A 12,681-nucleotide genomic window follows, 5' to 3' on the forward strand; every position below is an offset into this window, starting at 1 on the left:
TGCGAGGCAGGCATCCAAACACAGCCAAGTGCACCGAGCGATGCTGGTATGGGGCTCAGGATGGCCTCCTACGTGCAACCAATCACCCTCTTTATATACTCCCGGGAGTAGTTACTCCCATAATCAATAAATCACGTTGTGTATGTATATATATCCATTTATCAGTTTAAGTATGTTGACGTACTAATATTAAGATACTCTAGATTTTTATCATGTAATTTTTTTTCTTCAAAAGATCACATATTTTTTTATTATATTATATAATACTATGATAGTAGCATATAAAATAAGTATAACCATATACTCTAAATATACATACATACTTGTCATATACAGTACCCTAAATGATCTAGTATGATGATATACTCCATCTAGATATACTTCGTTAGGCTATAAATGCTACAAAACTAGAGATATACACATGGAGTCACTACTCCTTGAAAGTAGTAAATAATTTCCATATATATATATATATATATATATATATATATTCATGGGGAAAATTTTGAAAAAAAATGTTGCGCAAAAAAAGAATGTTATAGGTTCATAATAAATTTTCAGGTCAAATAAAAAATATGATTAAAACATACGTGATTTGTTCTATAAAAATGACTTACAGAAAAGACAGTTGCAACTATATTAGTCACATGAAGAAGATGATAATCTAGACGGCTTGATCAATAATGGCAAGAGAAAGGAAGCAACTTTATACCGATAAGAAATATAACTAAAATAGTACTGTTAACCCCTTATAAGGAGGAGACACCCGATCTGAACCGAGTATGAAAAGATATAACAGAATATACGAGAACAACTCGCTAGAGGAACACACACGTACAAAAAAGGGGAAAGCAAAAAAACTTGCTACTCGAACTTATAGGTGTAGCTTCACACTTGCAGATCCGCAAACTCCATCCAGACTTGAGACAAGCAGTAATGATGTGTGAATCTCACTCGTTATAGAAGAAGACCTTCTCAAAGCAAGGCAGGTACTCGAGCTCCAGCGAGATGAGCACGGCGATGCCGTCGTCCCTGTCCGGACCACGCGGCGTCATATACGCCGTGCCCACGCCGAACATCTGCGCCGGCGCGACGAACCGCGGCGCGCCCGAGCCGAAGTCGGCGTCGTACATGGCCATCCCCAGCCAGCTCACCGCCCACAGGTCCGTCGCCGGCACCAGCTGCTCCCTGCTGGGCGCCTGCTGGCCGCCGCCGCCTGCTGCATTCTGCTGCAGCTCCAGGTAGTCCAGCACCGACCGCGCGAAGGCGTCGTCCACGCGGTCCACCGCCTTCTTGATGGTCTCCGCCACGGACCCCAGCGAGCTGTCGAGGACGGTGCTGACGGGCGCGGTGACGAGGTCGCGCACCACGGCGTTGCCGAAGAAGGTGCGCGGGAGCGGGGGCCGCAGGCGGTGCCGGACGTTGGCCGGCAGGCCGAGCCTGGTGTCCGCGCTAGGCGCCAGCCCGCGCGCGACGCAGACGCAGCGCCACAGGTGCGCGGTGACGGCGCAGTAGGTGGACACGCCGGGCGCGCAGCGGGACTTGACGTCGGCGAGGAGCTTCGGCGAGACGGCGTAGATGCGGGTCACGTAGGGCCGGGGGCGGCCGCTGAGGAACGCCGGGGAGTAGACGAAGTGGTCCGAGGTCGGGCACGGCGGGCACCGTGCGCGGAGGAGCGTCCGGTCGTGGAACGGCTCCTGCGGCCCGCACGCCTCCGCGACGTCGAGTCCGCGTGCCACCCCGGACCACGTCTGCATAAACTGGAACGCGCCGACGCCGTCCATGGCCGCGTGGTGGATGGCCGTGCCGAGCACCACGCCGCCGCACTTGAGAAACGTCACCTGCAGGCCGGGAGCCCGGGACGACGTAGAATCAATCACCCGGCCAGATTTGAGTTGCATGCATGTTTACATTTAATTAATACCTGGAACATATAATTAATACCTGGAACATGGCCATGGGGCTGCTGGTCGCATCGCCGGACTCCGCTACCGGCACAAAAGTTCTCCTGACCTCTGCCGACGGCTCGTAGTCGTCAAAGACGCCCGTGCCGGTGAGGTCCGCGTTGGCGACGACGAAGAGCGCGCCCTTGCTGTTGCACTCGATCTGCAGCCGGCCGTCCGGGCCAACACCGAGGCGCCCGGCGAGTGGGTAGAATGGCACCAGAGCGCCGGCCAGCGCGGCCCTCAGCCGGTCCGGCGCGAAGGAGCCCGTGCGCAGGGCGGCGCCGCCCTGCGCCGGTGCCGGGTAGTAGTAGACGAGCGGCGTGTGCGTCTGCGGCACGGCCAGGTCAAGGTTGGACAGCCACAGCGGCTGCCGCGGCGTCTCCTCGCTCGGCGCCACCAGCGCTGTGTCCACCACCACCACCTGCTTCGTCATCTCTCTCCCCTCTCTGCTGCCTATCGGCTGTCGCACGCTGCCACCGACGTACACAAAAAGAAAAAGCTGGAGCCACCGAGTGGTGCTATTTGCATCCTCTCCGTCTCTGTGGTTTGGGTGAGTACATATATAGAGGCAAAGGCAGATGACAAAGGCCTCTGCGACCTGCAGTATTGTGGTGAGAGTCCAGGACACGTATCGACCGCACACGCGTTTATTGGACAATTACAAAACAGTTTTTGCTACACTAGCAACCGAGCCCAAATAACAAATAATTTCTTACATGATTTGGAATTTTGGAGTCGGGAGATTTTGTTACTCAATGTTCGTGGCAGGTTGTAATACGTTGTGAATTAAATTTCATACCGTCACTTAGCATGTCTTAGAGCTCCGTATTATTGCGAGATGCGAGTTGTTCTGGCTCGTATAGTCGTATAAGTACGGATTATACCGCAGCCCCTGCCACGGGATTCCGTCTCACGCACGGCTTTCCTGCTGCGTTGCTAATCAGCAGCACGTGAAGCATGCTGACCAACCACAAGGGGCCACGCAAGCCATCAAAGGAAACACATGTATCACCTAGCTAAACCACGCAGGCACAGATCACGCCGTGCATACATGTGCACCTATGCACAAGCCATATGATCCGCCATGCATAAGCTCGTACACAAATAATGACCGCGCAGGCGCGCACTAACATTTGTCCCAAGCATCTACGTACAGTCAGCACTCGCATGCCAAATCACACCACCGCGTCAAGCATCAGACGTGAGAGACTTTTCTTAGCCACACCGTCAAGGCGTCAATCTTTCCACTCAAATTGTAGGCAAGACAAACACGACACTACAGCCCGCACATCTCCTTTACATATACATTGATCACTTAGCTCGAACATCCGACGTTCTTGGCCGATAATATCTTAGTTTTCTCCATAAACTTAGCGTTAAATCTTTAGTTTTTCCCTAAACTTAGTTCTAGTCCTATCGTCGACCATGTTTCGCCTCAAGCAACACCTATACATGAACAAACACGCAAACATGTATGAGCACAACTCCATGACTTAAGTCAAGTCAATCTACACATTATCTACTTGAGCATATCATGCAACAATACCAAATCATCATGCATGCTATCACAAGCATATATGATAAACAAATGCACATTAGCTATGTCAAAATTCTAGTCACTTTGCAAAGCCATTTCATCTCAAACCGAATTTCCAGAACACGATCTCACAATCTCCCCCTTGATATAAAACATTGGCAACAACATATAAATAATGAACATTGGAATTCAAATCAATTAAATCATTTTCTAATCAAAGAAAAAGTGAAAATTAAAATAAAAGATAATCTAAAAGATCCAAGATCCAAACAGAGAAAAACTCTTCCCATTTCTTATTTCCCATAATCCCCTTACCATTTCTTTTTTTCTTCCTTCATTTTCTCTACACTTAGTTTACTTTTCCCCTCTTCTCTATCCACCTTATCTTCTCGACCGCACGTCTCCTTGCTCCTCAAGCTTGCCACTTGCCCATTGTCGTCGCTCCCTTCCTCGTGTCATCGTTGCCCTGTCCTCCTCGTGCCGACGTCGCCCCGTGCTGCGCCGCCTTCAGTCTACTCCTCCCTGCCCCGCCTTCATCCCTCTCGTATCTTTGCCTTGTCCCAACATCACCTCACACTATATTGGCACCATGGCGGGGCAAATCGGATCACAGTCACATGTTAAGCCCACATTATCAAGAGAGAGGGGCAAGCGAAGTTACTATGTTGGTTTTCTCTTTCTCCCTACTCCTCTCGGCGGGATTCCTAGAGCTTCACTAGCAGAGCGGAGCACCATGGCAAAGCCACTAACCAGCGAACGCAAATCTGGTGAACGATCAGACAACCCCGCGACTTTTCATTTTTAGCAAAAAAATTTCCGCAACTTTCCTTTTTTGGATTTTTTTTTTCCATTTTTAGCAAATTTGTTTTCGCAACTTTCTTTTTCTAGAAAGTTAAAAAGTTATACTCACAACTTTTACGCATAACTCCTGGAACAAACTTCAACGTGTTATTTATACATATAACTTATGCACATGACTTCAGCATATACCTTTAACGTGACAAAGTTACGCACATAACTTATACATATAACTTACTACGTGACAAAGTTATATGCATAACTTTTATGTATAATATTTTGCGGAACAGACTTATCAACATAATTTTATAGAAAGCTACAAAAATTATACACAAAACTTTTATGTATAACTTAGATATACAACTTGATGAATGACTTAGATATAAAGTTGAGCGTATAAGTTATATTCAACAACTTAAGTGTACAAATTAATATCATAACATATTAGTAGAAATATGAAAACTATGTACGAAAATAACTATGTAGTATAACTTTATAAATATATAACAAAAAGAGAAAAAGGGTAAAAAAACAAAAAAGGAACGTCTGTGCAGGTGTAGCCATGCCACCGAACGAATCCGACTAGAAAAAAAAATTATTCAATACAACTTATGTGCATAAGTTATAAGCTATAAGTTATACTATAAAATTTTTTTCGAAACATATGTAAGTGGGGTCTAGTTATGTTCATCTCATCGCGTAGAACACACCAGCATAGACGAAATTTAAATTGGATACACCAGTTCAGAAACTATAGTAATTTAAAACAAATGTTTTTCTTTCTTAAAGTGACATCAGCAGCCGGCAGTGTGGTTCATGCGTGCACGCTCGTTCGCTGAACAATAATTGAGTGAACGCTCGCTCATAGATGGGGTGCCAAGGGGCGTTTGGTTGCTGCGGACACCAAATGTGCCCTATGAATTTTATTAAAGCAAGTGAAAAATCGTTTAACGATTAATCATATTTATCTTGAAAACGCATGTAATCAACTTTACCATGTTTTATGGATGACACTTCTTCGTAAACTATCCCTACGAAATAAAAATATAGTTGAAGACAACATAAAACACAAAGGCCCTGTTCGCTGGTCTGAAACTTGACTGAAACTGATTGAAAACACTGTTCTAGCTGAATTATTGTGAGAGAAAAATACTGTTCCGGCTAAAAAAAGAAACTGAATTAGTCGAATATGGATAAGCCGAACACGACAAAAACGGATTTCCAGTAACTCAAGGAAAAAAAGATTTTTTACGATGGCGTCGACTTACTGTTTACAGTGATCTCCCTGGCCATGGTTCCCAGTACTCGCATGTGACAGTCGTGCAGACGTAGGCATGGTTTCTCTGTCCGGTGCACTCGTGCAGACATAGACAGGGCCGTCGGAGGCAGCCACAGGAGGGGCAAGGAGTCGTGGCGTGCCAGCTGCCATGTAGTGACTCCATAAAAAAATACGATTCTAACAGTTAAACAATTTTAGTATTAATCACCTCTATATAACAATACTAATATTTTTTATATCAAATAAATATCATTAGGTTAACTATAAAGACATTTTTGATAATAATAAATCTATTTAGAGAAATAATTTTTTGATATTTTCCTATAAAATAGACCATGTTTGAGAAAATTTGATTACTCTTAGATTTAAGTATTTATTTTTTGGGGGACAGAAAGAGTACAAGGTGCCACTGCATCATGTCCTTTCCCTATTTAGACACTAGTATCTGCGCAGCTTTTAAGCCTGCGACAGGTGTTTCTATAATTTCCTGGTGGCCGTGATGGCTGAACGGCACCGTGAGAGTGAGAAGTTTTTTAAATTTTAACACTTTTTTGAAATTAATTTCAAATCTAACACTGTCAGTTGTTTTTAAAACTAACACTTTTGATCGCTGCCTATTGCCCTGGCGTGACCAAATACTTGTGCCGCGTCATGACATGGCGGCGCGGCAGAGAGCTGACGTGGCGGCGACCAGAAGCGCTGACCGCTGACGTGGCAGGGCTCTGCCGCGCCACCGATTTTGGCGCGGCAGAGCCGGGTATACCCTCACGGCCAGTCCCGCTGCCCGAGCAGCAAGGCCGCCTAGGCGTCACTCCCACGCCCGCCCGTCGCCAAGCACGCCGGCCGCCGCACCACGAACGGCGGCAGCCCGGCCCTCCATTGCCGCCTCCCTCCCTCTCTTCCCTTCCATTCCCCGGCCGTTTCCCTCCCTCCTCGTCCTAGTTCAAGGTAATGACGCACATTTTAATTTTGTTTGAATGGTGGATAGGATATTATGAATGAGAGTTAAGGTTAGTAGGAAAATTATGTTTGAGAACTATGGTGAAGATATTAGTTTGATTTTGTCAATATTAAGGTTAATTATATAGTTAGAACTATGTTTGCCATGTATATTTTTGTTGCTATAATTGTTGTTTATAAAATTTTAGTTGCATTACAAATGATTACATTTTATATTAATTTACCTTGTTTTGATTGATGTTTAATTTGAACTTTTTTATTAGATGGAAGACATGTTTCGGGAGCAGTTATGGCGAAAATGGGGTCGTCCTAGAGAAATATACCCCGACGAGTATATCAAAGATGCCCCGTCCCTCCTGAACTCCCTGTCCCTAATTGTGACTGTGGTCGTCCGGCCGACGTGTTTCAATCGAGACATCCGGACACAGCGGCTCATTGCTTCTACATGTGCAGTCATTTTAATGTAAGTAATTGTTTCCACTATCTTTTTCTTCTTCATTTGTATTACTAGATTACTAATATTTTTGTTGAATTTTTGTTGTGTAGGACCATGAGAGGTGCTTTTTCTTTCAGTGGATCGACGGTGCAGACAAGTTTGACCCCAGATACCTCCTTTTCGACGATTGGTGGAGAGGGACGACATCCACGAGGCCACTTCGAGCGGTGGGTTCCACCTCCCCCTAACCCCCCTCTAATGACGGCTAAGGAGAAGCACTTAGCCATAGTTAGACGACTCGAGGAACCTCCTCCGTGCCATTACGGAGACCGAGCCGTGATAAACCCTGATAATACGTTGGAGTTTGTGTGTCCAAACAAGCATGGATTAAGTGCAAAGTGTATTTGTTGAAATGTTGAGCTATATGTGTCATGTACTAATGTCACGTTATTTAGGTGTGTTCAATGGCGAAGTGTCGTTTCAAGGAGTGGTTGTATGGTCTTAAGAACAAATGGCCCAAAGAATCTCCAAAAGCAAAACAAAAGAAGAAAGAAATATTAATTTACAAAGCAGCACCAGTCAAGTGCGAATGTGGTGTTAAATCCAACTATACTTTAATAATTTTACTAACTTTTATTAACTGTGCTAACTATATTAGTGGAGTACCTTGCTGCAGCGCGCAAGACCGGGTCGGGAGGCGCGGGCGTAGGCCTAGGCGGGCAGCCGCCGTGCGTGACCGGAGGTTCTGGCCGGAGGAGGAGGTGCGTCGTCGAGCGGGCGCGGCGGCCGCACCGGGCGGCTTGGTGAAAGCTCTAGTTTGGTTTTGGTGAATTGATGAAACCCTAAGTGCTAACCTAGTTTATCAAGTGCTCATGACATAGGTAGCACACTTCAAGTAGAAGAAGCTAATGAAGATCATAGCATGACAATGGTGATGGCATGGCGATGATCAAGGGCTTAAACTTGAAATGAAGAAAGAGAAAAACAAAAAGCTCAAGGCAAAGGTATAAACCATAGGAGCTATTTTGTTTTAGTGATCAAGACATTTAGAGAGTGTGATCACATTTAGGTTTGATAGCCGTACTATTAAGAGGGGTGAAACTCGTATCGGAATGCGGTTATCAAAGTGCCACTAGATGCTCTAACTTATTGCATATGCATTTAGGATCTAGTGGAGTGCTAACACCCTTGATAATATTTGTGAAAATATGCTAACACATGTGCACAAGGTGGTTGTAGGGTTGAGATGGGTTTGGGTCCCTCTCTCCCTCCCGCCGAGCTTGCTCGGCGGGATTCGGCGCTTTCGGGAAAATTAAATGTCTATTTTCTATTGCGCCGGATGCAAAATTCTTGGTGATTGGCACATTTGAGCAAGGGTGAAGAAGTTAGAGTTGAAATGGAGTTGGTCGAAATGATGCTGGCGTCGGTCTACTGACCGGACGCTGGGTCACTCAACGACCGGACGCTGAAAGGCTGCGTCCGGTCAAGCTGTCAGACGGCACAGTAGGCTAGGGTTGAGCACCGGACGCTGGCTGCGTCCGGTCAAGGTGGACCGGACGCGTCCGGTCGAAAAAACATGTCTCGAGGAGCTTACTGGAAACGACCGGACGCTGGGGCTTCAGCGTCCGGTCAGTTTTGACCGGAGCGTCCGGTCAGCTTCGTAGCCGTTGGGATCTGACGAACAGTGTTTGAAGAAGATGACACGTGGCGTCCATCGGGCGACCGGACGCTGAGGGCCAGCGTCTGGTCAGTTTGACTGGAGCGTCCGGTCAGAGCGCGTTTTGCCCAGTGAAGGGGTATAACGACTCTATTTGATGGGGGCTCTATTTATAGCCCCATGGCCAGCTCAAGGGAAGTCTCTTGCACATTTTCATTGACATAGCAACCTTGTGAGCCTAGCCAAAGCCCTCCCACTCATCTACATCATTGATTCATCATCATAGTGAGATTGAGAGTGATACAAATGCATTGCTTGAGTGATTACATCTAGAGGCACTTAGTGATCGTGGTTCGCTGCGGATTTCGCTTGTTACTCTTGGTGGTTGCCGCCACCTAGACGGCTTGGAGCAGCGAGGATCGTCGAGCGGAGGTGGTGATTGTCTCCGGCTCCGATCGTGGTGATTGTGAGGGGTTCTTGACCTTGTCCCCGGCGGAGAGCCAAAAGGTAATTTAGTGAATTGCTCGTGGCTTGTGTGATCCTCATCTTGTGTTGGTTGTGCGGCACCCTATTGAGGGTTTGGCGTGTGAAGCCAATTAGCGCGTGAACCTCCAATTGAGTGAATCGCCACAACGAGGAGTAGCTTGCCGGCAAGCAAGTGAACCTCGGTAAAAATCATTGTGTTCATCCTTTGATTCCGAGGTGATTGGTCTCTATTGTTATTCATCCTTGTGATTGATCGGTTCACTCCTCTACACGGCGGTATAACTATCCTAATCACTCTCTTTACTTTACCGCAAACTAGTTAACAAGCTCTTTAGTGTAGCTAGTTGTGAGAGCTTGCTTGCTTGGTTGGTGTGGCTCTTTAGTTAGTCTTTGAGAGCACACTAACATAGGATAATGTCTTTGCTATTGTGTAAATAGACACTATCTAAACTAGAATTGTGGTAGGAGGCTTGCATTTTGAGTAGGCTAGCGCAACACTTGCTTCGCCTCATAATTGTCTAACCTTTTGGTTAAGTGTTGTTGTAGAAATTTTTATTAGGCTATTCACCCCCCCTCTAGCCATTAGGACCTTTCACCTGGCCGCCTGGCTGGCACGGGCGGGCGGACGCGGATGGCTTACTGGCGCGGGCGGGCTGGCTGGCGTGGGGGGACGTGGCCGCGGCGGACGGCGTGCTCAGTGGGCAGGTTGCCTTGCTGCGCTGCTCGGGCACGCGGGCCGCGACGGAGGTTATACCCGAGTGTGCCACGCCATGGATTAGGGCGCGGCACTGCCGCACCAAGATCGGTGGCGGCAGAGCCCTGCCACGTCAGCGGTCAGCGCTTTTGGTCGCCGTCACGTCAGCCCTCTGCCGCGCCTCCATGCCTGGCGCAGCACAAGCATATGGCTGCGCTAGGACAATAGGCGCGGTCAAAAGTATTAGTTAAAAAAACGACAGTGTTAAATTTAAAATTAGTTTCGAAAAAGTGTTAATTTTTTTTTTAAAAAATCGAGCGTGAGGCTCAAACGCAGCAATGGCCTGTCGTTGGCAGCAGGGCCGCCGCGAGCTGGCGACTGCCCACCTCCCTCCCCGATCTCTCAATATCGAGTAAATAAGTATTGTTTATGTTTTGATTGAGCTACCAACACCATTTGTATGGTTGCCAGTTGTTTTACGTGGTAGTAGTAGTTTTTTTTAAAGGAAAACTACTAGCTACTAGTAGGAGTACTGGCTAGCCTTGGCCGTGCATGGAGGCAGCTCACCTGTGAACTTGATGGCTCGACAGCAGTCGCCAGCTAGAGACTCGTGGCAGTGGACGGACCTCACATCATTGCATGTTGCTCGGGTAGTCGGGTTCATGCATGTTCCTTTCGCCATCAATTTTCACTAAGCGCGTGTTTAGTTGGGTGGAGGTTAAAAATCTGGCTATTGTAGTAATTTCGTTTTTATTTGGTAAATAATATTCAATTATGGACTAATTAGGCTTAAAACATTCGTCTTGCAATTTCCAACCAAACTGTGCAATTAATTAATTTTTTCGTCTACATTTAATGCTCTATATATGTATCGCAAGATTCGATGTAATGGTTACTGTAGCACTTTTTTGAAATTTAGGGTGGAAACTAAACACGCGCTAAGTACTACAGCTGGTCCAGATGATGCGGCTGCACTGCAGCCAGCACTACTGCAACACTACTATCGCGCTAGTGTTAGTTTGTTCGGCTGGGACTGAAACGATCGTATACGATCGTGAATTATTACTGCTGATTGATTTGATGTGAGAGAAAAATACTGTTCTAGTTAGAAATTTATGATTATTTACGACAAAGCGAACATACAGTGTATTGCTGCAGCAGCCGAGAAAATCAAAACCCACAACAGGCTCCATCGGCACCTTCACAAGAAGCAGAAAAAAGTTTGGGAATCCAATCCTAATAAACTGACTCCATGAAACTCGAGCTCCAGCGTCAGAAGAGCCGACAAAAATCTATTCTAACAATCCGAACGCTTCTCGCAATCCAGTAAGGTCCTCTGTCAATATCTAGCTGGTTAGTATTATTTTTATGCTCGTCACGTTTTAAATACACAAGCACATATATGATGTTACCAGTATGTTTATATTGCTCACTATTTTTTTTTCTGGATTAAATTGCTACTAAAATTGTCTAATTGTCGGTGTTCCGGACCGGGGGTCCTCGACCGACTAGTGAATTTGTTCTGCGTGCTCCCGATTCCGGATGGTGATGCAAAGAGACACAAGGTTTATACTGGTTCAGGCAATCGGCGCCCTACGTCCAGTCTGAGAGATTGAACTTGTATTCCTTGCACCGGAGTGCTCGTAGTAGGGGGTTACAAGCTAAGGGAGAGAGGGAACTAGTCCCAGGTCTCGGCAGGGTGTCGTATGGGCCGTTTGAGACGTTGCTCTCAAGTGGTTGGAATGTGCGTGTGTGTTATCCAGTGCCCCCTTCCCTAAGTGGTCCAAGTTCTCTCCTTTTATAGTTGAAGGGAGGACGAGGTCAGTACATGTATCACTATGCGGCGTCGTGCTAATAGGAGCGGCACGTCCGAACCCTGTGGCCTGTTCCTGTTGCGGTGTGGTCGTAGGAGTGATCCGTCCTTGAAGTATGGGGGCGGCGTGGTTGTCCCCATCAGATCCTGTGCGTCGTGGGAGCCCCGGGAATGTCTCGGAGCGGACGTGGCGGTGAACGTGCAAGCCATGGTGGACAGATTATGCGGGAGGCTGAGGCCCGGTCGGTGCTGAGGCTTGTACTGCGGTGGGGGGTCTCGGTAGGCACGAACCCCGAGATTGCCGAGGCCCCGATGTACAGTGCCGAGGCCTTGAGCGGGCGGCGGGTCATGGGTGCAACGTTAGGACACAGTGGCCGGTAACCCCGGTCATACCCTGCCCCAGGCGCTGATCGTGGACACAGTGCTGGGACACAGTGGCCGGTAATCCCCGTCGTGCCCTGTCCCGGCCGGTATGGCGCTGATGCGACTTCGGGTCGCGTCGGCCATTCTGTGACATTGAGCCACTGTCCGGCTGAGATTGCGGGAGTGGTTGAAAGTATTAATGAGACGTGACTCGCTGTTGAGAGGGTCGGCCGAGGCGGGGGGTGACGGACCGCGGACGAGCCGGCCTCGGGCGATACGGAGAATGAGGCCTCGTGCGAGACGGAGATCAGGCTCCTTGCCGAGGCCTCTCGCGAGAGGCCTCACGCGATACGGAGAATGCGCCTCCTGCCGAGGCCTTTCGTGGAGAGCCTCGGGCGAGGCGGAGGCGGTGTATCCTGCCGAGGCCTTCCCGGGGGGGCCTCGCGTGAAGCGGAGTTGGCGTCAGGATGCCGAGGCCTCCTGCTCGAGGTTCGAAGCGAGGAGGGGGAGGACCCAGTGGGCTCGGTCACGGTGGAGGAGGGGCCCACAACTTACCTTCTTGGTTTTATTATTTTTAGATGAGATCTTGGCAACCCGTTTGATGTTTTGCTGGGGGTACCCCATCCTAAGGTACCCGACAGTAGCCCCCGAGCCTCGGGGGGAGTGCGTGCACTCCCCCTGAGGGTTTGCCGAGGCTTGGTTTATACCTGCC

At 47.9% G+C, this 12,681-nt stretch overlaps 1 protein-coding gene across 1 annotated transcript; it reads right to left on the bottom strand.

Annotated features, from left to right (window-relative positions):
• Positions 1-684: 684 nt before the first annotated feature.
• Positions 685-2,487, bottom strand: LOC136500816 (putrescine hydroxycinnamoyltransferase 1-like). Its single transcript, XM_066496261.1, has 2 exons — positions 1,945-2,487; positions 685-1,841 (listed from the first exon to the last, which is right to left on the bottom strand). Exons 1-2 carry the CDS (start codon positions 2,377-2,379, stop codon positions 951-953), a joined length of 1,326 nt encoding a protein of 441 aa, XP_066352358.1. The 5' UTR covers positions 2,380-2,487; the 3' UTR covers positions 685-950.
• Between the last annotated feature and the right edge of the window lie 10,194 nt (positions 2,488-12,681).

This window comes from Miscanthus floridulus, chromosome 13 (assembly GCF_019320115.1).
Source record: "Miscanthus floridulus cultivar M001 chromosome 13, ASM1932011v1, whole genome shotgun sequence".
NCBI classification, from domain to species: domain Eukaryota; kingdom Viridiplantae; phylum Streptophyta; class Magnoliopsida; order Poales; family Poaceae; genus Miscanthus; species Miscanthus floridulus.